General features: G+C 32.9%; 1 protein-coding gene across 1 annotated transcript in view; it reads left to right on the plus strand.

Annotated features, from left to right (window-relative positions):
- The window catches only part of fndc3bb (fibronectin type III domain containing 3Bb), a 126,882-nt gene that overhangs the window by 71,426 nt on the left and 29,015 nt on the right, over positions 1-26,441 (plus strand). The window contains exons 7-18 of the mRNA XM_056450266.1: positions 5,011-5,069; positions 12,941-13,077; positions 13,337-13,396; positions 15,378-15,516; positions 16,038-16,091; positions 16,816-16,940; positions 18,134-18,308; positions 21,058-21,144; positions 22,482-22,617; positions 22,725-22,799; positions 24,404-24,522; positions 24,615-24,720. Coding sequence (XP_056306241.1) covers positions 5,011-5,069; positions 12,941-13,077; positions 13,337-13,396; positions 15,378-15,516; positions 16,038-16,091; positions 16,816-16,940; positions 18,134-18,308; positions 21,058-21,144; positions 22,482-22,617; positions 22,725-22,799; positions 24,404-24,522; positions 24,615-24,720 — 1,272 coding nt within the window. The remainder of the gene's footprint in view (positions 1-5,010; positions 5,070-12,940; positions 13,078-13,336; positions 13,397-15,377; positions 15,517-16,037; positions 16,092-16,815; positions 16,941-18,133; positions 18,309-21,057; positions 21,145-22,481; positions 22,618-22,724; positions 22,800-24,403; positions 24,523-24,614; positions 24,721-26,441) is intronic.

A 26,441-nucleotide genomic window follows, 5' to 3' on the forward strand; every position in this document is an offset into this window, starting at 1 on the left:
ATATATATATATATATATATATATATTCATATTTAAACAAAAACAAAGGATATTTCCAGCTGGACACAAGTTAAAGCCGGCAGAGCTGTTGACTCTTCGTGATGACTCAACAGTCTTATGCACATCTGTTCACTTTAAAGCCACAAAAGTTTGAGTCAACAAAATCTTTGTTTTTGAGATGTTATATCAGTGTCAGCACTTACTCTTTGGTGTGACACTTACACTTTGGATACAGTAAATCGTGCAGGAAGCAAGTACTGTAGGGATATGGAGGAGCGCCCACTTCTGGAGTAATACAGTCAGCCTCTTCAGTGACACAGGCATTCTAATGCATACCAAAAGTGACAGTATATTATTACGAAAATGTATTGATTAATTCAAGAATCCTGGATTGTTTTAATCATGGTTTCCATAAAAATCAATAGCCTCATTTAAGTAATTATTTTATAATATTGTAAATATGCGAACCATTCTAGTATTTTAGTCTTATTATTCATTGTGCATTTGAAGTATTTAGTATACAGTGTTCACAGAAGCATGTAGTATATTTATCTGTATGTAGTATGCAGTAATCATTTTATTTATACAATAGAATGCCGTGTTCATTTAAAGTATGTAGTATGCAACATTCATAAAAGGATCCAATTAATATAAGTATTCATGTAAATATGTAGAATAAAGTGTTCATTTAAATTATGAAGTATACACTGTTCATTCGAAGTATATGTAGTGTGCAATATTTAATATACATGATATGTGCAATATATGTACAAGTTTTGTATCAAATCTTATAAAAAAGATGAAGTTGTTATTGAAGTTACTTTGTAAATTTGTTTTTATCTCTGTTTATCTTGCCATGAAAAGTTGCTGATTGGGCAATAAACAAACAAACTATGCAATATTCATTAAGCATGTAGAATGCATTATTCATTTAAAGTATGTAGTCGAGTGCGATTTTAATTTAAATTAAGTAGTAAACAAGATCTATAAAAGCATGCAGTAGTCATTTAAAGTATGTGTAATGCAGTGTTCTTTTGAACTAAATGATGTAGTTTACAATATGTATAAAAGCATTTAGTATACAATATTCATTGATTTACGTAGAATACTAAGTGTAGTTGGATTATCTGCTTTACAATATAATTATTCATTAGAAGTAGGTGTACAGTACAGTGAAGTAAGTATTCATTTGAAGTATGTAGTATACAGGATTCATTTGAAGTATGTAGTATAGTGTTCATTTAAAGTATGCAGTGTTCATATAAAATATCTAGTCAACAATATTAATTAGAAGTATGTAGTATGCAATACTTTTAAAAGCATCCAGCATACAGTATTCATTGATGGGAAATACAGTATTAATTGGATTATCTACCATAATATGAATTGTAATTAGATGTATGTAGTCTACAGGATTCATTTAAAGTATGTAGTATACAGTGTTCATTTAAAATATGAAGAATGCAGCTTTCATTTAAATCATGTGCCATGTAGTCTACTATGGTAATTTGAAGCATGTAGTATACAGTATTCATAAAGCATGCAGTATACGATTATTCATTCAAGTATATAGAATACATTGTTAATTGAAATGCCTACTATACAATATGAACATTAGAAGTATGTAGTGTACAGGATTCATTTGAAGTATGTAGTATAGAGTTCATTTAAAGTTTGTAGTATGGTGTTCATTCAAAGTATGAAGAATGCACTGTTCATTAAAAGTATGGATTATTTAGTCTACTATGTTAATTTGAAATATGTAGTATACAATATTCATAAAAACATGAAGTATTTGATTATTTCTTCAAGTATTTAGATTACAGTGTTAATTAAAATGTCTACTGTACAATATTCATTTAGTGTACATATTTCATTTGAAAGTATGTGGTATGGTGTTCATTTTAAATTTGTAGAATGCAGTGTTCATTTAAAGTGTCTAGTCAACAATGTCAATTATAAGTATGTAGTATGCAATACTTCTAAAACCATGCATCACACAGTATTCATTGATGTATGTGGAATACAATGTTAATTGAAAGATCTACTGTACAATATGAATATTCATTAGAAGTATGTCGTCTACAAGATTCATTTGAAGTGTGCAGTATACAGGATTCATTTGAAGTATGTACATCAGTATAGTGTTCATGTAAAGTGTGTAGTATAGTGTTCATTTACAATGTATAGTATAGTGTTCATTTAAAGTGTGTAGTATAGTGTTCATTTAAAGTGTGTAGTACATACTGTAGTCTGCTATGTTAATTTGAAGTATGTAGTATACAGTATTCATAAAAGCATGCAGTATACTATTATTCATTCAAGTGTATAGAATACAGTGTTAATTGAAATGTCTACTATACAGTATTCGTTTGAAGTATGTAGTATACAGTGTTCCATTGTGAATTCTGCACAGCTGAGGGTCTCTGATCTGTTCTGGGATCAGATGGTGGAAGAATGTGGACCACATGTTGCATCAGATGCAGCAGATTCCATATTCTCCATATCATCCTTTCCTTTCATCATTCCTTTGAAAACGACTCAGTCTGTCTCGCTCTTTTCCTCTTTGTTCTTTAATGTCTTATCTTACTCTGCTCTTTGTTCTCGTGAACGATCGGTTCCCATGCCTCTGTGTGCGTGTGTGTCTGTAGTGTGTCTGTGGCGAAACCGCAGCACATAATGAGAGCCAGATCTCTTCCTGTCTGCAGTGACAGCACAAGGCTTTTCCGTAGTGAAATGCACAGGGAAAAGCCATGGACAATTAAACAGAGAGATGATTTGTGGACAGTCAGAGAAGACACTCCGTTCTGGCTGAAATAAATGACGTCAGAAGGTTTTAGTCTTATAAGTTTATTGTATATATACATATATTATAAACTTGGGTTTTAGTCTTCAGCAGTCTTTGGTATATTGAAGTTGAACTGTTCATTTATTTAAACCTTTTTTGCCAAGTTATTGTTAGGGAAAAGTAGCTTTTGTTTAGTCTCTCATGATCATGATCAGTCTCTCATGTTTTTTAAGAAATGCAATAATATTATTATCATTTTAAAGAGCAGTTTTGTTTTATTTTTTAGTTTATTATTTGATTTTTTTATAAGCACAAAACAGAACAAAAATATTTAAACAATCTGTAATAATTTTTATACAAATGATAATCAAAAATAATTTCATAAGTAAAATAATTTAAAAGACATAAAAAGATAGTAATGAAAGACCAGTCCATCCAAACATGCTTTTTTATTATTTTAAAATGTCAATTTTTTTATGATTGAACAATGTTTTTTTTTTTTTTTTAGCAGATAATTCTGCTTAATTTTTTTTTGATTGAAATATTCAAACGTACTGAATCTATATGTGTACACTACCTGACAAAAGTCTTGTTGGCCTATTGAAGTTTTAGGAACAGCAAATAATAACAATTTCTAGTTGATCATTTGGTATCAGAAGTGGCTTATATGAAAGGCAAAGGCCTCTGGATTACACTTATTTTACCAAAATAAAATATGATCATGCCTTGATTTTGAATTACTTAATTAGGACAGTAAGGTCTGACTTTTCTTAGACAAAAGTCTTGTCACTTAACAGAAATAATGTACAGTATAGAATATAAAGTCATAGTGCAGTGGTAAATGAATTAATATTGTGTATGACTCCCATGAGCTTGGAGGACTGCATCCATTCATCAAATAACTTGATTAATTCATCTGGAATGGCAAAGAAAGCGTTCTCGCAGGACTCCCAGAATTCTTTAAGATTAATCTTCAATGTCTCCATCTTACTCCAGAGATGCTCAATAATGTTTATGTCTGGTGACTGGGCTGGCCAATCTTTTAGCACCTTGACCTTCTTTGCTTTCAGGAACTTTGATGTGGAGGCTGAAGTATGAGAAGGAGCGCTATCCTGCTGAAGAATTTGCCCTGACATGTGGTTTGGAATGTAATGGGCAGCACAAATGTCTTGAGACCTCAGGCTGTCGATGTTGCCATCCACTCTGCAGATCTCTCGCACGCCCCCGTAATGAATGTAACCCCAAACCATGATTTTTCCTTCACCACACTTGACTGATTTTTGTGAGAATCTTGGGTCCATGCGTGCAGGTTCCAATAAGTCTTCAGCAGTATTTGTGACGATTAGGATGCAGTCTAACAGATTATTCATGGGAAAAATGTACCTTCTGCCACTTTTCCAAATGATTAACTAGAAGTCAATATTTGTTGCTCCTATAACTGGAATCAACAACAAGACTTTTGTCAGGTAGTGTAGATGTACAAATAATTGTATTGTTCTGATAAATTATGTGGATGTGTAATATTCTGAAGTTTTTACAAACAGGAATGAAACTTAATAATTTAATAAGTCATTTAAATTAAGTGTCACATTTATCTTTTAATAATTATTTATTTCTAAATGGTCACAATTGAAGTTGTCGTTTTGGGAAAAATGTGAGCAGAATTTCATTGATAAACCTTTATTAGTGTTTAAGGCTTTTTACTGATAAATATAATCTGCAGTTTCACTGTATTTTACTTCCAATTGTTTTTTAATGCTATCGTGACTCATTCAAATCCGATGAGTAATTCAGGACCACTCTGACCTTATTTTGTCTCATTTTTAATCCATACATGGCTTGGAATCTCTCATTTTTTCCATCCTTTCTCCTCCTCCTCCCTCAATTAAAATCAAGAATCCACTGAAAACATCCTCCATCTCCCCATCCTAACAGCATCTTGTTTTGGGGGGAAAACACTGGAGGTCAGTTTGGGGTCGTGTCGACTTCATCGCAGGGATCATGACTCACTGCAGGAGCCCCTCGGGCCCTGTAACAGCCAGACCTAAGAAGCATCCATCAGATAATGCCCCAGATCTCAGTTTGCTGATGCTCAATTTATGTGCTCTGTCTTTCTGTCTCTTTTTTTTTTTTTTAAGCCAGCATGAAGATGTTACAGACACACACACACAGATGCTCTGATTTATGACTGATCGGCTACATTTGATGCGTTTTGTGTGCAGATCACGATGTGGAAGCGAGACGAGTTCAGGCTGTGCCATCAGGAATGGACAAGCCTCAGGTGGGTGATTTAAAAAATAAATAAATAAATAAGCAAAAAAAATACAGCATCTCAGAAATCTCCCCTACACCAAGACGTTACAGCGAATCTGGCAAACACTCACATTTTAATTTCATGCTTCTGGTTGTGATTGTTTTATTTGTCCTGTAGGATTATCACCCCATAAATATTTTATGGCTTGCTGAGGCATTTATCACATGACTTTGCATTGGGAATATAAACAAATCTGTTAACATAAAAAATACTCTTAATATTTAAACATTTTTATGTTTTGGTATCTCCTTGTTTTGCACATTTTTTAAGTTAAAATAATTTAAGTTAAAATATTTTAAACAATAAAAAAACTGAATGAGTGCAAATATGAATAGAAATATCCATATTAATTGGATTCAGGTTGATATTATTATTATTATTATTATTATTATTATTATTATTATTATTATTATTATTACTATTATTATTATTATTATTATTATTACTACTATTATTATTATTATTACTATTATTATTATTATTATTATTATTTATAAGAAGAAATACAATATGAATAAACTTAGATAATATATTAATCATCAGTATTATTATTATTATTATTATTATTATTATTGATATTATTGATAATAATAATAATAAGACTGATAAAATAGATTTTAATTTTATTTATGTTGTATTTATATACTATATAATGACATAAATAATAATTTGATGATAGTATTAATTATTAAAATGTATTACTATTATTATTATTAGTATTATTATTATTATTATTGTTAAGAAGAAATACAATATGAAAAAAAATATTATTAGCCCCCCTGTTTTATTTCCTTAATTTCTGTTTAACGGAGAGAAGATTTTTTTCAACACATTTCTTAACATAATAGTTTTAATAACTCATTTCTAATAATTGATTTATTTTGTCTTTGCCATGATGACAGTAAATAATATTTTGCTAGATATTTTTCAAGACACTTCTGTACAGCTTAAAGTGACATTTAAAGGCTTAACTAGGTTAATTAGGTTAACTAGGCAGGTAATGGTAATTAGGCAAGTTATTGTATTACGATGGTTTGTTCTGTAGACTATCGAAAAAAATAGCTTAAAGGGGCTAATAATTTTGACCTTAAAATGGATTTTAAAAAATTTAAAACGGCTTTTATTCTAGCCGAAATAAAACAAATAAGACTTTCTCCAGAAGAAAAAATGTTATCAGACATACTGTGAAAATTTCCTTGCTCTCTTAAACATCATTTGGGAAATATTTATAAAAGAAAAATTTTTTAAGTGGGGCTAATTATTGTGACTTCAACTATATATATATATTTTAAAGCTTGAAGCTTACGCTGCTTTTCTGAACCAATAATCAAAAACAGAAAGCAGTTGAAGGATGGCGTGTTAGTCAATTATTTATCCGACTCCATTGTAATTAATCTGACTCCATTAAAGTTATTATCATTGATGAAGAGAAAGAATCTCAACGCCTTAAAGCAGGCAAAGTTGTTTATTAAGTTACATTTAAATATACAGACAGTAGAATGAAACAAAGCTTCATTCAACACTAGAATAACTTCAACAGTAGAATAACATACTGTATAGAGAAAATTAGCTGTAACATATGAACTGGTGTGCAGGAGATACAGAGTAAAAGCCGTTCTCCCTGATCATCTGTCATCTTTCCTCCTTATACTCTGAGCAAAGCATTGTCAAACATAAGTGAAATACCAAACCCCCAAAACCAGCTAAACATCAAAGCAAAGTACAGGAGATAAAGTGGGGGAGAGGTACATCAACTCTCCTCAGGCCATGACTCAACAATATTAAATTGACATAAATCATATTTTTATTATTATTATTATTATTATTATTACACATTTATAATTTCTCATGAAATGAAAATGTTGAATTATTGAGCTGATTTAAACGTATTTTTATATTATTGTGGTTATTGTATATAAATATGTTATATCTTCTATGTGTTTTGATGCATTGTTTATTCTGAGAATATGAATACCTCAAACCATGTAGCTCTATTAAGAGAGTGTTTCTGTTACATTTCTAAAGTAATAGTTACATTTACGATTCATCATCTAGTTACGGGTCTCATCTAGTAATCAGATTATGATAGAGAAAATTCTAGCAACCATCAAAAATACCCTAGCAACCTCATAACTGCCAATACCTGCTCCACACACATGAAGCACGTCAAGAGAAATGTGAGGAATAGTCTTCAGATGCGTTCAGAGTGAAGCACTTCCATTAATGTTCAGGAGAGGGCAGCAGCTCTTCATTAGTCCATCATTGATAACTCACTCGCATCAATATGTTTTTCAACTCTCTGCTGCACTATTATGTAATCTTCAGGACATTCATTCAGTAAGAATATGCCACATGTTCAAAATAGGATGTTATTGTGCAGAGGTTTAAATGATTTAGACTGTATATACTTTTGATTGAATTGATAGTGTCTTTTATTTAAAGCAGACACAACCTTCAGTAAAAAAAAGATGAGAGTGACATACCGGTATTTGCAGTATTTATAATATATCTGGATATCATTAGAATGAATTGAAGATGGAATTTATTTAAAACATCAAAATAAGCAGGTAATAATGGTAAAATGGTAGATAGGCTATACGTTTTGAATGAAAATATAATTTGAGTGACCATACCTGCTGTTATTCCCCAGGCAGTTCAGAATTTTAGCTTTAGTTTCCCGTCTTGCTATGAATAAAACATTTTGATCTGTTTTTACTTTTCTGGTAACACTTCACAATAAGGTTGTTTCAATTAATATATCATTTTTTAATGCATTTACGAGCACAAGTAAACCATGAACAATGCATTTATTACAGTATTTATTCATCTTCGTTAATATTACTCAATGAAAACATTAACATGAGCTAACAACGAACTTCATTTTCAACATGTGTTAGTAAACGGCAAACTATGATTAGTAAATTCTGTATAAGTATTTTTTATTTTAGGTTCATTTTAGACATATAAAGTGTAAGGACATTTATTAATAATTTAAAAAGTGAATATAAAGTTAAAGGGTATTCTTGATTGTTGCTAGGTAGTTTCGAAGTCAGAAAAGTCTAGGTTTCTCTGTGATAATCTGATTACTAGATGAGACTCAAGTCGAGTTTATATGTCTTTGAAACAGTTTTTTCATCCCCAGAGCAAAGTAATGGTTGAAAAAAATGGATATTTTGCACTTTGCTGATTTTAAGATGAAAAGGAAAGCTTTTATTGCGTGTCACAGTGCTGCGTCGTGTGTAGTTTGGACGCAATGTAAACCATGTTAAAATTAACATTACATTTACCTCAAGGATGTCATTCAATAAGTAATTCAAAACACCTCTGTTAGCGGAGAAAATAATATAGAGAGGAGTGTTTTGCTGACTGTACGCTGTATGTATATATATAAAACTTTGAGAAATCATTTCAAGATTTTTATGTTTTGGCATCTCCTTGTTTTGGAATTTTTACCAGACACATTTGTTGCACTACTGATTTATTTATTTTAAAGTTAAAATATTTTGAACAATAAAAAAATGAATGACTGCAAACGCAAATATGAATAAAAATGTCTATATTAATTGAGTTCAGATTATTACTATTATTATTATTGAGAAATCTGATCATCTAAATAAAAGTACATTAGGATATCTACTTTTGAAACATTCAGATTGCATTACTGTTAAACTGACTCCAGTATATTCACATTGAGAGCAAACAGATAAAAGGAATTAAAAAAAAAAGAAGCCAGAAAACAGTGATTCGTTGTGATGAAAGATCCAGCATAATTCAAGTGCACTTTAGGTTAATGTATATTATTCATCGCAGTTAATTTACATTCATATATTTTTACCCCAAGCCCCTATTTTTGTATAAAGATATTATTCATAATTGCCTCCATGTTCTTATTCTTATTAAAGTAGATTACAATTTTAACTCGATTTTGTTTTTGTCACGAAGCAATCACAGACAAACACCGTTTCTTCAGTATAGTAATGTTTTTCTCTGCAAGGTCAATCTGACCCCTGCAGAAAAGCAGTGAACTGTACTGTAGAAAAAATAAATAGCAAATTGAAGTAAACAACTGATAAGAGTGTGTCAGAGAACATTCGCATGGGAAAAGAATCAAATCTTTTTATTTGAGCTCTCTGACTTCCAGATGCAAGTAATGATTTTTATTAAGAATGAATTGCCTACTTGTGAATTTATTTGATGGAATAATTTTTAAATAATTTTGCATATATATATTTTTCACTCAGACAAAAAAATCTGGGTGTTATCTTTGATGGCTTGAGTTTTGATAAACAGATAAATGCAGTGGTCATATCCTGCTTTTTTCAGCTTTGACTTTTAACAACAGTCAAACCTATTCGATCTATAAAAAAAAGTGAAAAAATAATTCATGCTTTTACTTCTAAGTTGGACTAGTGTAACTCACTATATTTTTGGGATTAGTCAGGCAACTCTTCTCCATTTACTCTTAGTTCAATATGCTGCTGCAATGTTTTTAACCGGTACCAAAAACATAACCACATCACACCAGTCTTACATACTTTTACACTGGTGGTCTGCGCACTATCGTGTCACTTTTAAAATTGTTCTCTTGGTTTTTAAATCACAAAATGGCTTTGCACTTTCTTATCTGTCAGGTTGGTCTCTTCGATCATTAGACCAAAGATTATTATGCATCCCTAAGTCGATGCTGAAATGCTGGGGTGACCGTGCTTTCGCAGTAGCTGATCGTAGATTGTGGAATGTTCTGCCCCTCTGTATGAGATGGATATCATCTCTGTCTGTTTTTAAATCTAGGTTGAAAACTTACCTTTTTGATTTGCCATTTTATTAGTGAAAATTGCACATTGGTCAACCTTTGGTTGTATTTAATAGTGCTTTATAAATAAAATTGACATTAACATTACATTCAGTCATTAAAATTTTTATCATTCAAATGTTTTTAGGCAATGTTTTTTTCCAAATATTTCCCAAATGAGGTTTAACAGAGCAAGGAATTTTCCACAGTATTTCCTATAATATTTTTTCTTCTGCAGAATTTCTTATTTGTTTTATTTCAGCTAGAATAAAATCAGTTTTTAATTTTTTTTTTTTGTCATTTTATGGTCTATATTATTAGCCCCCTTAAGCACTGTTTTTATTCAATCGTCTACAGAAGAAACCCTCGTTATACAATCACTTACCTAACTACAAGATGTAAGACAAGCTTTTGGTGTCTCCAGAATGTGTCAATAAAGTGTCAGCTCAAAATAAACATCAGATTATTTATTATAGCATAGAATCTTCCCATTTTGGTGTCTGAGTACAGTGTAGCTGTTTTTGTAACCTGTGGCTCTAAATGCAAATGAGCTGCTTCTCCCTGCCCACCGTTCCCACATGCATGTCTGCTGCTTCTGCGTTATAGTAGATAAACAGCAGTCAGTGATAGAGACAGACTCAGATGAAGCTGAGATACAGCTCATTAGTCAAAAATACCAAGCAAGTTTATTTGATGTATCTGTGGTGGAGTTTATTCAAGCCTTTCTGAAATGATTAATCCCACACAAATCTTTTTGTGTTTATATCACTCTAATATGACAGTAGACTCACTATACATACACACAGTTCTGTCCAAACAGCTTACACAAGTTGATTTTAAATGTCACTTTAAGCTGAATACTAGTGTCTTGAAAAATATCTAGTAAAATATTATGTACTGTCATCATGGCAAAGATAAAAGAAATCATTGTTAAAAATTGGTAATTAAAACTATTATCTTTAGAAATGTGTTGAAAAAAAAAAATCTTCAGTTAAACGAAATGGAGGGGGGGAGATATATTGGGGGGCTTATAATTCTGACTTTAACTGTATAGAGGATATAAATATATTAATTTATTGAGTAATTTTCCTTTTGTTGTTGTTTTTGACTGTAATCAATATTACAGGCTAAGCAGCTTTAGTTGTGCTTCTTTCTGTTATTCTCCCACCCTTAAAAGCTCATTTATATTCCGCAGAGGATGCTGTTTTGGTTTCTTGTTCTGCTGATTGCCACTGTGGCGTTCCAGTTTGATAAGTGAAGCTTTTTTTGCAAAGTCTTTCGTCATGATCATCTTGCTCAAAGATGTTTGTGAAGACGATACTCCTCCTCGTAGGTCTTTTTTTCATTTGCCACTAACACAAAATGGCTTCGTTTGGATGCAGACGAGCAAGTGTCATGTAAATAGTCTGGTTTTGCGATGACCGAAGCGTCTTCAGACACAGATGTTTTTTGTTTTGTGAATGACTCGTCATGCTTCATTCACTGAGGACGAGCCTGCTGTAGCCTTGGCACCCGAATGAACTTCTATTTACAGCTGCCTACGTTTATTGATGTACCGGAGAGACATCATAAATTAGAATTCAAACGGTCTGCCTTCTTTAGTGGTTTCCCTGTTATTTGCGTTCATCTTCTCCCAGGCTCTTTAGTGAAAATTGCTTTAGTTTAACTGGTATTGCTTTTTTCGTTTATGTTTTATAACAACTTGAATCTGTGTTTCTTCTGTCTGTGGCTCCTCAGCTATCTAATGTAGTATGTTTCACTGTTGTTGTACTGCCTTTTTAAAAATTCAGATTTAAATATATATACACTTACTGGCCACTTTATTAGGTATACCTTATTAGTACCGGGTAGGACCCCCTTTTGACTTCAGAACTGCCTTAATCCTTCGTGGCATAGATTTAACAAGGTACTGGAAATATTCCTCAGAGATTTTGGTCCATTTGACATGATAGCATCATGCAATTACTTGCAGATTTGTCAGCTGCACATCCATGATGCGAATCTCCCGTTCCACCACATCCCAAAGGTGCTCTATTGGATTGAGAGCTGATGACTGTGGAGGCCGTTTGAGTACAGTAAACTTATTGTCATGTTCAAGAAACCAGTCAGAGATGATTCGCACTTTATCATATCACCTTTCTTCCCCATTCTGATGCTCGGTTTGAACTGCAGCAGATCGTCTTGACTATTCCTAAATGCATTGAGTTGCTGTCATTTGATTGGCTGATTAGAATTTTGCGTTAATTAGCAGTTGGACAGGTGTACCTAATAAGGTGTATCTGGCCGGTGAGTGTAAATGAGGATGTCTTTATATTCCCTTAACTTAAATGTCAGTTTTTTTCATTACCCGAATTTCTTCAATTATCTCAAACCACTGCTTACTTTTCAACATTGAGTCTTTAGGTAGCTTTTTGTTATAGTCTTTTTGCATGCCACAAGAGGAAACTTACACAAATATTGGTCACCTCTGGGGACAGTGTCCTTAATATCTCCAATAAACAAAAATAATGTTAATTGTATTTTAAAGTTTAGTTTTATTTATCAGTTGATTGATCATTTTTAAAGTGCCGTAAGGGGAATTTAAGACTTTGAGAATTGCTAAATAAAACTGTGAAGAATACATTATTTGAGTAAATATTTTCTTTGCATATTTTAGCATTGAAACGTCATGCCAAAAAATTTTGCACCGTCAAGTTTTTTTCTTATTGAAGTTTAATCTTCTTCTAGACCCTTATATTAAAATATAAATTAAACTCTTTAAAAAAATACAAATTATAATTAAACTCTTGTTTCCCTTGAACAATTTTTTTAAGAGTTTGAGTCCCCACAATTCACTCTTTTATTTTATTTTATTTAATTTTTTAATACTTTTGAGTCCCCACAATTCACTCTTTTATTTTATTTTATTTTTTAATACTTTGAGTCCCCACAATTTTATTTTATTTTATTAATACTTTAAAAAAATTACATATCCAATTTTATTTAATTGGATTTTGATTTAGAAGTGCTTGTTTTTCTTAAAATTTTATTTATTTTGACCCCTCAGGTGTCTAATTTGCAGTCCCATTCTGCGCTTGTGTCATGGCCTTCAATTTCCATATCGGCGTCTCCTGGACAAGCCCCAACCTACGAGCTCCAGCTCAAGGACAAGGGTCGCGATGGGAAATATAAGGTCGTCTACAGGTAAAGCCGCCTGTAACATCATGTTCTTCACTTCTGGCACAAAGTCTAGACCGGTCATTTATTTGATCTGTGTGGTTTTTGCTCGTTAATTTAGCTATTTGTTTACAGTCATTAGTATAGTTACATAATTTTATTTTGCTTATGTGGATAATGTTCCTAATGTACGACTGCTGCTTGTTTCAGAGTGTACAGAGGCTATTATAGAAGTTTTTTTAAAGGTAATTTACTTCTATAAACAGACTGTCTGTGTTTGTTTCAGTGGCGAGGAGCTCCAGCACACTCTCACTGACCTCAGACCAGCCACAGACTATCACGTCCGGTGAGATTACTGCATTACTTTTGCATTTATTCATTAAGTGCACACTTTTAACCAAAGCTACTTACAAATGAGGTGAAACTCTCCATTAACTGAGTGCTTTGCATTTCATTAGTGTTATAAAGAGATGAATGAACTGATATCTGAACGACTAAATTAAAGATAAATATGTTTAATGTGTATTAATGGTTAACTTGAAGGGATTTTATTCAACAAATTAATTATTTAGTTAATTTATTATATAGTTAATTTATTCTCCCTCATAGCATACAAGATTCAGGGGAATATTTTGTTTCTTCAGTAGAACATTAAAGCTGAAACTGCTGACTTAATGTCACCGGCTACCAGCACTTTATGGGAACAAAAAAATAATTTAAAAAACTGTACAAATTGTAAAATTGTGAAATGTTATTGCACTATAAAATAACTGCTCAAAGGTAGTTTATAATTTAATTTAATAAATTATTCCAGGGATTTTAAAGATGAATTTTCAGCTTCATTACTCCAGTCTTCTGAGTCACACAATCCTTCAGAAATCACTCTAATATTAATTATTATTACTATTATTATTATAAAGGTTAATATTCTTAATGGTCATAGTAATAAAAGCAGTAATGAATGGAGTAAAACTTTCATTTGAAACTCCATACAATAAGAAAGCAGTCATTTTAAATTTTAATAAATTTTTCACAAAAACTGACCCCAAACGTTTGACCGGTAGTGTATATACACCGTCAGTTCCTTAAATATTAGGACATCGGCACAGTTCTAACGTTTTTGGCTCTAAACATTAACACAAAGGATTTAAAATGAAAAAAAAGATGTGCGTTAACTGCAGACTGTCAGCTTTAATTTGAGAGTATTTACATCCAAATCAGGTGAACAGTGTAGCAATTACAACAGTTTGGATATGTGCCTCCCACATGTTAAGGGACCAAAACTATTGGGACAATTGGCCCCTCAGCTGTTCCATGGCCAGGTGTGAGTGTTTTCCCTCATTATCCCAATTACAATCAGCAGATTAAAGGTCCAAAGTTAATTTCAAGTGTGTTATTTGCGTTTGGAGTCTCTTGCTGTCAACTCTCAAGATGAGATCCGAAGAGCTGTCACTATCAGTCAAGCAAGCCATCATTAGGCTGAAAAAACAAAACAAACCCATCATAGAGATAGCAAAAATATTAGCCAAAATAACTGTTTGGAAAATTCTTAAAAAGAAGGAACTCCCCAGTGAACTCAGAAACACCAAAAAAACTCGGAAGACCATGGAAACACCTGTGGTGGACCAAAGAATTCTTTCCCTGGTGACGAAAAAGCCTTATACTGTATATAGGCTACACTTAATTAATATACATAAGACTATAAAGTTTTATGAAGTGATCATTTGCCACGGTTGTGGATTAGATGTGACGTTATAAGTAATATTTCATGCGCAGACTGTTTATTTAGCTTTATTTGATCTTAATATATCACCAGGAACCACATTTATTTTGTCCTGTTTCTTTTTTTTCTATTCTCAGCGCTGATAGCCTTTGACTTACATTAATGAATGAGACTTACATTTCACTTGCATTCCATTAATGAGATTTTAACTTCAATTTCCCCTAAATGATCTACTGAAGTTAAATCTTCTCTCATTTGGAAATTCTTACTGTGTGTGTACGTGTTTTTGTGACATGTCAGGATACAACTCTGTATAAAAACACCGGTATGACACAGGTATCTCAAGAAGGTGGTGAATTATGAGGACATTGCTGAAGTCCTTATTTCTCAAAAAACGTATAAATCATACAGAATGAGATTTTTTTTACTTTTCAGAAAGTAAAAGTGCACACAGTTTTCTGTGAGAGTTGAGTTTAGGGGTAGGGTGATAGAAAATATAGCTTATACAGTATAAAAACAGTAGAAACCTATGTAATGTCACCACAAAAACAAAACTGTGTGTGTGTTTGTTTGTTTGTTTATTTGTGTTTGTGTGTGTTTTCAGAGTAAGCACGGTTTGTAACTCAGTAAAGGGTCCTAGTTCGGATGTGAGGGCCTTCACTACCCAATGTGCCCCTCCTGATGTCCCTCTTCCTCCCAGACTGTCCCATCGCAGCAAGAGCTCCCTCACGCTGCAGTGGAAGGTACGCCTGACTGAATTGCGTCATTAAAATTTTAACGCTACAATATAACAATAATTATATACTACAAGTAAACTTTTTAGTTGAAACAATCGCAGTTCACGGTTGATTGTTATGACTCTTACAGTTAAAAAAAAATACAGATTTTTCAAATTGTATTATTATAATTACATTTTTATATATGACTGTATTTTTGAACAAACACAGGTACAGTATGTGCCAAAACATTTTAATATCGAGGGAAAGTCGCAGTCAAATTGAAATAATTCACCTGTGTGTAGTAAACTAATATAGCATTCAAGTTTTACATTTTTTGAAACAAATTATTAAAATAAATGTACTTTCCCCTTAATATTCAATTTTTTTGGCACATACCTGTAAATGCAGCCAAATATTTTTTTAAATAACTCTACCAAAAATTTTGAATTGTGGTGTAATTGTATTTGTTAAATAATAATTATTGTTTTTAATAACAATAATAACAATAATAAAGTTTTTTATTAAAATAACTTTTTATATTTCAGCCTCCAGCAGACAACGGCTCAAAAATCACCAATTACATTGTAGAATGGGATGAGGTATGTATTTTTGTCTTAAAATACTCTAGTCAAAAATACAATATTGAAGTGGATCAAAACCTTTCATCAAAGTATGTTAAAAATATGTATTGAACAATACCCATTCTGATCTTAGGAAATTTTTCATTAACTTTTTTTTTTCAGTCTACTTCAGAATATATAAATTTTTGTACTTTTTTTCTTTCTTTTTTTTCTAAATGTGTGTCTGGTCTACTCATTAACCATTTATTTGATTTCCCTGGCTCTTTCCCTCATTTCCTCTCCATTTTTTTCATTATTTGTCTTCCTTTTTGCAATTACTGTGCTGTTTTTTTTCCTATCCCTGTTGCACGAGATGTGGTGCTTCATGACAGAGTTGAGAAATGCTTTATGTCAGAGACTGTCTGCTTTGGTGATTTTATTTACTCAAAGCTTTTCTGTCTCATTAAGAGTTCATTAAAACTCTCTGCCGCTCCAGAAATGTCTGAAGGTGCTGCTGCTTCCCTGCAGAAATCATTCAGAAAGCCTCTGCCTTGAACTTTAAATCAATTCTGGTGCGTGTTGTTGTGACAATTAGCGCAGCTTCCAGCAGCAAGTGTGCTCTTGTTGTTGTTCTTTTCATGTCAAGTGTGTCCTGTTCCTCTGACACAGTGTGTGGCTCTCGCTGGCTTTTTTATGCATGTTTACGTTTCCTTGTCGTTCTCTTTGTCACTGCTGACCGCATCCTTGCTGCTTTTTTTTCCAGGGGAAAAAGAACAGCATTTTCCGTGAATATTACGTCGGTCCCCAGAGACACTGCAAAGTGTTGAGGCTGTGCCCTGCTGTCGGGTACACTTTTCGAGTTGCTGCGCTTAATGACATTGGCACCAGGTTTGCTTATTTGTCTCTTTAAACATTATAAACAAATATTTAATTGGATGTATAACCAGTTTATTTTATTTTTTTAAGACTTTGATTCCCCACAATTTATTTTATTTTATTTTATTTTAATTTTTTATTTTTTATTTATTTTTTCATTTTTAATTTTTAATTTTTAATTTTATTCCCTTGTCGAAACATCCTAAATAATGGATTACAAACTGTTTTTTTTATATATATATATTTTTTTTATTTTATTTTATTTTGTTTTGTTTTATTTTATTTTATTTTATTTTATTTTATTTTATTTTTTCATTTTTTTAAGACTTTGAGTCCCCACACTTTATTTTATTTTATTTTTATTTTTATTTTTTTTATTTATTTTTTATTATTTTATTTTATTTTTATTTTTTTTATTTTATTCCCCTGTCGAAACATCCTAAATAATGGATTACAAACTGTTTTTTTTGTTTTTTTTTCTATTTTATTTTATTTTATAAGACCTGAAGTTCCCACAATTTTAACTTAATTTAATTAAATTTTTTTAATTTTATTTAATTTTATTTTTAAGACTTTGACTTTTATTTAATAATTTAATTTAATTTAATTTAATTTAATTTTTTTTCATTTTATTTCACATTATAAGACCTTGAGTCCCCACAATTTTATTTCATTTTAATTTAATAAAAAAAAAAAAATTAACTTTGAGTTCAGTAACCCTATACTGTACCTTTGGTTTATTTGTTATTTGCATGTTATATACTCTATTGTGTGTTTTTGATATTTCTCATATTCATTTAAAGTATTTAATTAAAGAAACTGAATATAAGAGTCAGTAAGTAACTTGATATTTCCATCTGATACCATCGTTATGCCACAATTTTTCAATGGTACTTACTTTTAATCTGTATTTTTGAGGTGTAGGAGAAATATTGTGTTTTAAATGCATTTTCTTTTGTCGTAAATCATAAAACGGCATTTATAACCCCTCCAGCTTTGAGTTGTACACAATTTAATGGAATTTTGGCTCTGCAGTGTCCTTAATTTTAATGATGTGGTAAATAAGAAAAAAAAATCCACACTTCTCGCTGTGAGTTTCAGGATTGAGGGAGAAAGTATAAATAATTCATATTTTTGTGCTTTTGAAGAGACTCAGATATGAAGTACGATCTTGATGGAGTGTTTTCTTCTGCTTTTGTCTGCAGTGGATTCAGCACAGAAGTCGTGTTTTACACCACAGGCAGCCTCCAGCAGACGTCTTTACCTCCACGGCTGGTTCTGGCTGGATCATCCTGGGTTACACTAGAGTGGACGCGACCAAATAGCTGCAGCACTGAAGAAATGCTCACGTACACCCTGGAGATGCAGGATGAGACCAAGGTGTTGAACTCACCCCTACCATACATTCTGTGTCCTATAATCCCCCTGAGCTTCTGAAGCGTTGCCGTTCTGTGTTCAAATATAGATTTTTTTCTCTTTGTTAGGGTAATATATTGGATGACATGTGTGTTTTATTTATTCCCTTGCTGGTTTCTGGTTAATTGGTTTTCCCCACAGTGTAAATGGACTCTTCTGACTAATGGCCGTCGTGTTTCACACACCAGTCTGATGCGTCATCCAAATATTTGAAATCTCAGTCTTTGTTGTTTAGTGAGGCTGTCATTTTTGAACCACTGATCTTTAGGGAACAAATGTTCTTTCTTTTTTTATTGAATTTAATGTAGCATATTTTAATTGTAGGAGAACATAATTATATGACTTATATATTTTTTAAATAATAATAAAATTAATTAATAGGGGTGGCCCGGTGGCTCAGTGGTTAGCACTGTCGCCGTACAGCAAGAAGGTCGCTGGTTTGAGTCTCGGCTGGGCCAGTTGGCATTTTGGATTTTGCATGTTCTCCACATTGTTTGTGGGGGTTTTCCTCAGTGTGCTCCAGTTTCCCCCACAGTCTAAAGACATGCACTATAGGTAAATTGAATAAGCTAATTTGGCCATAGTGTATGTGTATGAATGTGAGAGTGTATGGATGTTTCCCATTACTGGGTTGCGGCTGGAAGGGCATTCGTTGTATAAAACAAATGCTGGAATAGTTTGTGGTTCATTCCACTGTGGTGAGCCCTGAGGAATAAGGGATTAAGCCAAAGGAAAATGAATGAATGAATAAAATAATAAAATAATGCAAACAGGAGCTCTTTTTCCTCCATAATAGTAACTGCTGTCATAGTGTCTTCCTTATGTAGGCAGGAATATGCTTTTATCAAATAAAAAAATATTAGGCAACTAGCACACTTTTTTCCATGCATGTTTCTAGAATTTATTTGCATATTCTTGTTTCACCCAACATTCTTGTTATTATTATTATTATTATTATAATTATTATAATTATTATTATTATTATTATTGTTATTATTATTATTATCATTATTATTAGAGGCCAGGCATTGAAGGTGCACAGGCATCTATTGTATCCATTCCCGGTATTATTATTCTTCTGTCTTCTTATTCTTTTTCTGCTCTGGAAGCCAATGGCAGCCCTATGAACCATTTTCGACATTTGCGCAAACTTTGGCGCACTGATAGAGGACAGTTTGATCTTCAACCACAACAAATTTGAAATCTCTAACTTAAGCTCCCTGTCGCCACCACTTGTCCAAATTTTCACTTATGTTTATCTTTATAACTTTTGAAATGAATACAATCCAAATTCTTTTTCCCCTGATTCCTTGGCTCAAGCTTCCAATTCAAACACACCATATGATGTCATTTTCCATCATGAAATTTGTTTCGCTATTTTGAATTTTTTGCTAAACCTATTTGAAGGAACTCGTCCTAGCCCGTATTTGCGATTTTCACTAAAACTGAATCGCCTGATCTACAGACCATGCTGACCAAAAGTTATTTAATTCAAGATGATTAGACTATTAACTTGCGAACAAATTTAACGTAGAGCTTGCAAAAAATGACTTAAGGTGTTATCTCTATAACGCATTGATGTATTCACACCAAACTTGGTGTGTGTTATCACTACCATAGTCTAAAGTTTACTGCAGCGTTTCGGCACACTTCCCCCTAGTAGTCCAGAGATACAAAATGTTTTGTTTTTTTTTGCTTATAACTTATCAACACTTTGTCTAAAAATCAAAGAATTGGTCGTTACATCCGGCAAAGCATGCCGAGTCAAATGATGTCTGATTTTCCCAGCTCAGCCTTTTTGGCTGTCGACCATTTTGAATTATGTCAAAAATTGCTATATTTTATGGATGCAATGGCGAATTGTTCTTAAAGTTGGTATGTGTATTCGAGACTGTCCTGAAAGGTTCGTCACAGCGCTACCTTTTGGTCAAACGTTATAACGATATTTCTAAAAATGCTAATAACTTACTAATTTTGTCAATTGTTATGATACTTATCTTGATACATTCTTTGGGTTGTCTTGAGAATATCGATACCAATTATGCCTTAATTAACTGAACTTTCTGTCCGCCATCTAGCTTTAAGTCCAAAACCTCCTTTTTCAAATTCCTCCTACATTGCTTGGCTGATTTGCACTAAATTTGACTGAGATCATCTTCCTACCATGCTGACAGAAAGTTATGGAATTTTTCAGTTGCTCTGTAGCTTGTTGCCTTGTTGGTTTATGAAGTGGCCGCTGGGCTTCTTGGCCCCGATAATTGCTGGTTGTAGCTATATTTATTATAATTTATTTATTTTTCATTTATTATTTTCTTTCTGCAGTATTCTAAAATGTGCATAAAAATAGGCAGATTTTGTCGGATGTGTTAAGGGGTAAGTTGGGGTATGTTAATGTAATTGTAATTTTTTTGTATATTATTAAATCTCAAATAAACAGAAAAAAATAGGTGGATGGAAACATAGCCATTGAAAAGCATAAGAGGCATTAGTGATGTCATCCAAAAAGACATTTGCGTGAGTTTGGAGCAGTACTAGGCATCGTAATTGCTGCTTATTTTTTCCACTTCATTTTAATTTTCACAGCAAATTTCCACTCTTCTCACTTCATTCAGTTTGTGTAAAATGATGATTTAGACTGGCTCGAAAGCAAAGCTGTAAATAGTTGTTCCATACTTAAATTCCTGACACCTAAAGGATTATGTTTTTCTGGCAGGGACTGGACTTTCAAGCAGTTTACAGCGGTTTTGAACTGAACCGTAAGGTGGAGACCTTGAGAAGGAACACGCAGTACAAATTCAGGGTGAGTAATGAGCTTTCCAGCACTGATTTGAGATGCTTTAAAGTCTTTAATGTGTACATATACTCTGCTTCCTTTCATTTACATACACACAAACAAACAATCCTGGTGTTTAACTAGCACGCATTCTCGAAACACCTCTGCTTCCTCATTTCCTTCTCTGCTAATCAGGCAATTAGCCGTAATCTAATGAACTTTGGTTTCTCAGCTAACCTGAAGCGGTTTCTCAGATCCAGCAGCTGTTGGGGTTGTTGTTGGGGGAAGGTGAATTGATTTCCAGTGGTGCTGCGTGTTAAAGGCTTTTAGTCTAATCTCCGAGAAGGCCAAGAACACTGCGTTAGCATCGTCAAGGGAGAAAGACACCTCTGAGAGGATTTAAATGTCACTCCCTGCGATGCTGCTGGTGATCGAGGATGTAGACGTTGTGTTGTCCTGTACACAAAAGTGCCTCCTGAAATCTTCAGTCGTCATCTCAGTTATCCGCTTTTCAATGATGTCATCTCAGGTCACTGCAAAGGAGTTCTATAAGCCTGAATAATGTACTGTTTAAGTCTCTATCAGATAATCCACTTTCATTACCGTTTGCAATGATGTGACTTTTTTAGGTGGGGTGGCGACACAGTGGCTCAGTGGTTAGCATTGTCGCCTCATTCAGCAAAAAGGTTACTGATTCGAATCCCAGCTTGGTCAGATTGAGTTTAAATGTTCTGTCTGTGTTAGCATGGGTTTTCTCCGGGTGCTTCTGTTTCCCCCACAGTACAAAGACATACACTATAGGTGAATTGGGGAAAGTAAATTGGCTGTAGTGTATGAGTGTGTGGGTGTTTCCCAGTTCTGGGTTGCGGCTGGAAGGGCATCTGCTGCGTAAAACATATGCCAGAATAGTTGGCGGTTCATTCCACTGTGGTGACCCCTGATAAATAAGGGACTAAGCCGAAGGAAAATGAATGAATGAATGAATGAATGGTTTTCACATCAGACAAAAGATTTTGTAGTTCCTAGAACTATTGGTGGTGACTTTTGAGGAAGCTTAATTAGTTTCCACTCTAGAGGAGCACCTAAGCCAAAGCAATAGGAACTTCTAGTGATGTACTGACAGTGTACGTTGATTGAGTGAATAAATGTCGTATGAAACCCTGGCATAGTATTTTAAATTGTTGCAATACAGAACAATTATGTTAATGGAGTTAATATGGCAATAAACTCAAAACTTTCTCTTTTCTGAATTAAAGCAGAATTTTTTTTTCTGAAAATGAAATCTCACATGCTACATAATGCAGAAATAATTCTTTGCTTCTGTTTATGTGATCTTCTAAAATTACTTATATCGCCCCCCATAGCTCATCACATGTATTGGCGAGTGGCGCAGTGCACCGAGCTCTCTGCTTGTGTGTAAAACAACTTCAGACAGACCCGGACCACCTGTGAATCCTGCAGTTAACACACTCACATATCACAGCTTCTGCGTGACGTGGGGTAGGAAAAGCTTTGAGTCAGCATTTTATCTCTCAGATTCTTTTCTGTACATTTTCATAACACTTCCACCATTTCCCCTTCACTCCTTTATTATATTATGAAATCAGAACCTCCGGAAGATGATGGCGGATCTGGAGACTTGACGTACATCCTGGAGATTTCAGAAAGTAATAATAATGAAGGTATTAATAAGAGTTTTTGGCTTTATTCCAATAGTAATAACTCATTTAATTAGAGTTTGTATTTAAATGTATAGTTATCCCAAAAATGAAAATTTCATCATTTACTCACCCTATACCAACCCTTTATGACTTTTTTTTTTTTCTGTCGATCACAAAAGAAGCTATTTTGAAGAATGTTTGCAGTTTAGTTTTCCCTTGGGGCAATTCATTTGGACATGGTGGTGCTTCAAATAACAAGAATGACACACTTAACACAATAAACACCAACACTAAACATCAAGTCATACCTGTCAACATATAGATGTGAAAATAAGGAAAATTCCCCAAATTACTAAATATGTTCTTCTGGAGTTGATTTTTTCATTGTACAGTAAATAAACGGTTAAAATGTAAATAAACTGTCAGTAATATGTTTTTTTTATTATTATTATTTACTTAGGATAGAAAATATTATACATTAGAAAAGTATACATTAGAAAAAGCTGCAAATAAATTAGCAAACAGTTTAGCCTATTAAAATTAATAGCTATTATAAAAAAAAATTAAATCAAGTTACCAAATCTCTAATCTTTTCTTCACTGTGTAAACACTGTGATTAAAGAGCAGCAAATGAATCTCTTTTAGATTTTTTGTTTGATTACATTAAATAACAGAGCTGTCACTTTAAAAATGCACAGATCTATATGGAAAGCATTTGATTGTTTTCCTAACTTTACTTTTTCTGCTCATTTTAGACTAAATTAGTTGTTTAAAAGAAAACCCACCAAGATCAACATGTTTAGATGTTGTTGTTGTTGTTGTTGTTGTTGTTATTATTATCATTATTATGTGTATATGTCCGTTCAAACACGCACCCGAAACCCAGAGTGTCCACTTTCGCTCCACTTCAAATCGCATGTACAGAATTTGTTTGGGAAACAGCATCTACGTATTTATCAATATGGAGCGTGTCTGACAGTGATGCACCGCTCCATGAACTGACTGTTTTGAGGATTGCATATGAGGGGCAATGGCGCCTGTAGGGGAAAGGAAGGGTTTTTATATTTATTTCAATAAATAAATTTCTGCAGAGTATGTTGTAAACTGTAAACCTGCAGACTTATTTTCTCACATCCATAACGCATGTTTATTTTCCTCATTTAAATAAATACAATTTTTTTTACATGTTTACAATGTTGATTGATATTTATCTGATCCCTTAACTCTGTGGTCAGTGGTTTTGGAAAATATAAATAGTTGTTTCAATATAATGTTAGCGTATACTTTCTATGTGGATTTATGTTTTACTGCAAATGTCACATCCATAACGCTGGACTTGCTCATATATATTTCCTGCTTGTTCAAACTACTTATTTAAAATGAGCGGAAATGACACAATTCTTGAGTTTTTTTGGGACAACCTAATTATTTTATGTTCAATCAACATAAAATTGTAAAAAAAAAAAAAACATTAGGTTAACTTAATCGATTTGAGTTGGGACAACATGTGGAATCCAGCATCTTTTAGAGTATAGTTTTTATTTTTCTTGTATATAAACTATTAACATGTTCTTGGTGGAAACTTTGAGATGAATATGTAGTTAATCCATGTTCACTTTCATCAGAGAGACAGTGGGCGGCTCTCTATAGAGGACCAGAGAGGAAACATTTGTGTGAGGATCTAAAACCAGCTACGAGCTTCTCCCTGAGACTGAGCTGTGTCAGTGCGGCCGGACAAAGCCAGGTTTGAGAAGATCATTCACTGATCTCCCCAGCTAATTCATGTTGTAAGGTGTTAGTGTTCTTATTGTGTTTAATGTTGACTCACTTGTGCAGTGGTCAGACGAGGTGACTGTGCGAACTCTCATCCCGCCTCCGGGATGCTGTCAACCACCGAGCATCATGGGAAATGTCAAGCACAAGGAGCTGACTTTGCAATGGGGTGAGTTTTTTTTTGTTTTGGTGACTTTATTATTTTACATTCCTCTGCCTTTTCATGTGTAAAAGGAGCAGATTATCTGGAAATGCTTTTAACCACATTATATGAATTATTCAGTAGGTCCATAACAGACGGAAGGTTGCTTCTGCCACAAAATAAAAAATATTTCATATTTTACTATTAATATTTATATTAACTTTTTACCTTGCAATTTTGGTTTGTAAATGTAAAAAAGTTAACATCATGTAAGAAATAAAATTATTATTGCTTTATATAAACTCTCAACTGAAACTAATGTTCTACATTGTGATAATTGTAAAAAATCCTGGAAGCTCACTGCTGTGCAAAAATAATATGCAGTTCTTAGATATAAGTAGGCCCACACTGACTCTGAGCACTCAGAAATCCACAGTTTTCTGCAGATTCTTAGCCCACCATTTTTTTATTTATTATAGTCTGTTTATTTACTTAAATTTGTTTATTCCGTTTTTTATTCATTTCAGTAATATTATTGACTAATATGAAAATGTTCCTATGATTTATTTACAATACAGTTTGTAAAGTCATGTAAAGTCACGTCTTTTAGCAGATCTATTAAATGAGAGACTTGCTTTATTTACCAAATAAGTGGATCTAAGTGGATTTGCATTGTAAACATTAATTAAAAATTAGAAAGGTGTTATTTTTTATTTCATCTATTAAGTTTTTAGTTACGATACTCTCAAAATCATTCTGCACAAATCCACAGATTTGTAACAGTGAAAGTCAGAATTTTGAGATAAAAGCTTGCAGTACAATTGAAAGATAAACAAGGTGTAAAATCATAATTGCAGAAAAACAGCTGTGAGAAATACAGTAGTATATAGTGCATAGTAAATTAACAGTATACAGTAAAACAGTTACAATTCGAAGATAAAAACAAAAAATACAGACAGAACTGGGAGATATAAATTCCCAATGATATTGCCATTCTAATTAGGAGATATAAACTCAGAATTAATTTTTTTCTAAAAAAAAAAAAAAAATGTCCATTTGTTATGGAATTGTGATTTAATTAAAAGGAATAATGTGTGAATGCTCGCAATTCTAAGTATTCCTCACTATTTTTTATTAATCGCAATTCCACGTACCAGTTTGACTTTTCTTTTTACTCAGAATTCAGAATTATATTATGTACTGTCATCATTAATTCATTTTATTTCGGCTTAGTGCCTTATTTATCAGGGTTCGCCACAGTGGAATGAACCCCCAATTATTCCAGCATATGTTTTACACAGCAGATGCCCTTCCAGCCACAAGCCAGTACTGAGAAACACCCATGCACTCTTGCATTCAAACACACACTCATACACTACGGCCAATTTAGTTAATCCAATTCACTTATAGCACATGTCTTTGAACTTTTAAACCGGAGCACATGGAGGAACCCACGACCATGCAAACATGCAAACTCCACACAGAAACGCCAACTGGCCCAGCCGGGACTCAAATCAGCAACCTTCTTGCTGAGAGGTGACAGTGCTAACCACTGAGCCACTGTGCTGCCCTGAACTGTCAACAAGGCAAAGATAAAAGAAATCAGTTATTAGAAAAAAGTTATTAAAACTATTTCTATGTTTAGAAATGTGTTGAAAAATCTTTTTGTTAAACAGAAATTGGGGAAAATTTAAACAAGGGGCTAATAATTCAGGAGGGCTAATAATACTGTATGTAGTATTTCAGAC

Source organism: Danio aesculapii, chromosome 24 (assembly GCF_903798145.1).
Source record: "Danio aesculapii chromosome 24, fDanAes4.1, whole genome shotgun sequence".
NCBI classification, from domain to species: domain Eukaryota; kingdom Metazoa; phylum Chordata; class Actinopteri; order Cypriniformes; family Danionidae; genus Danio; species Danio aesculapii.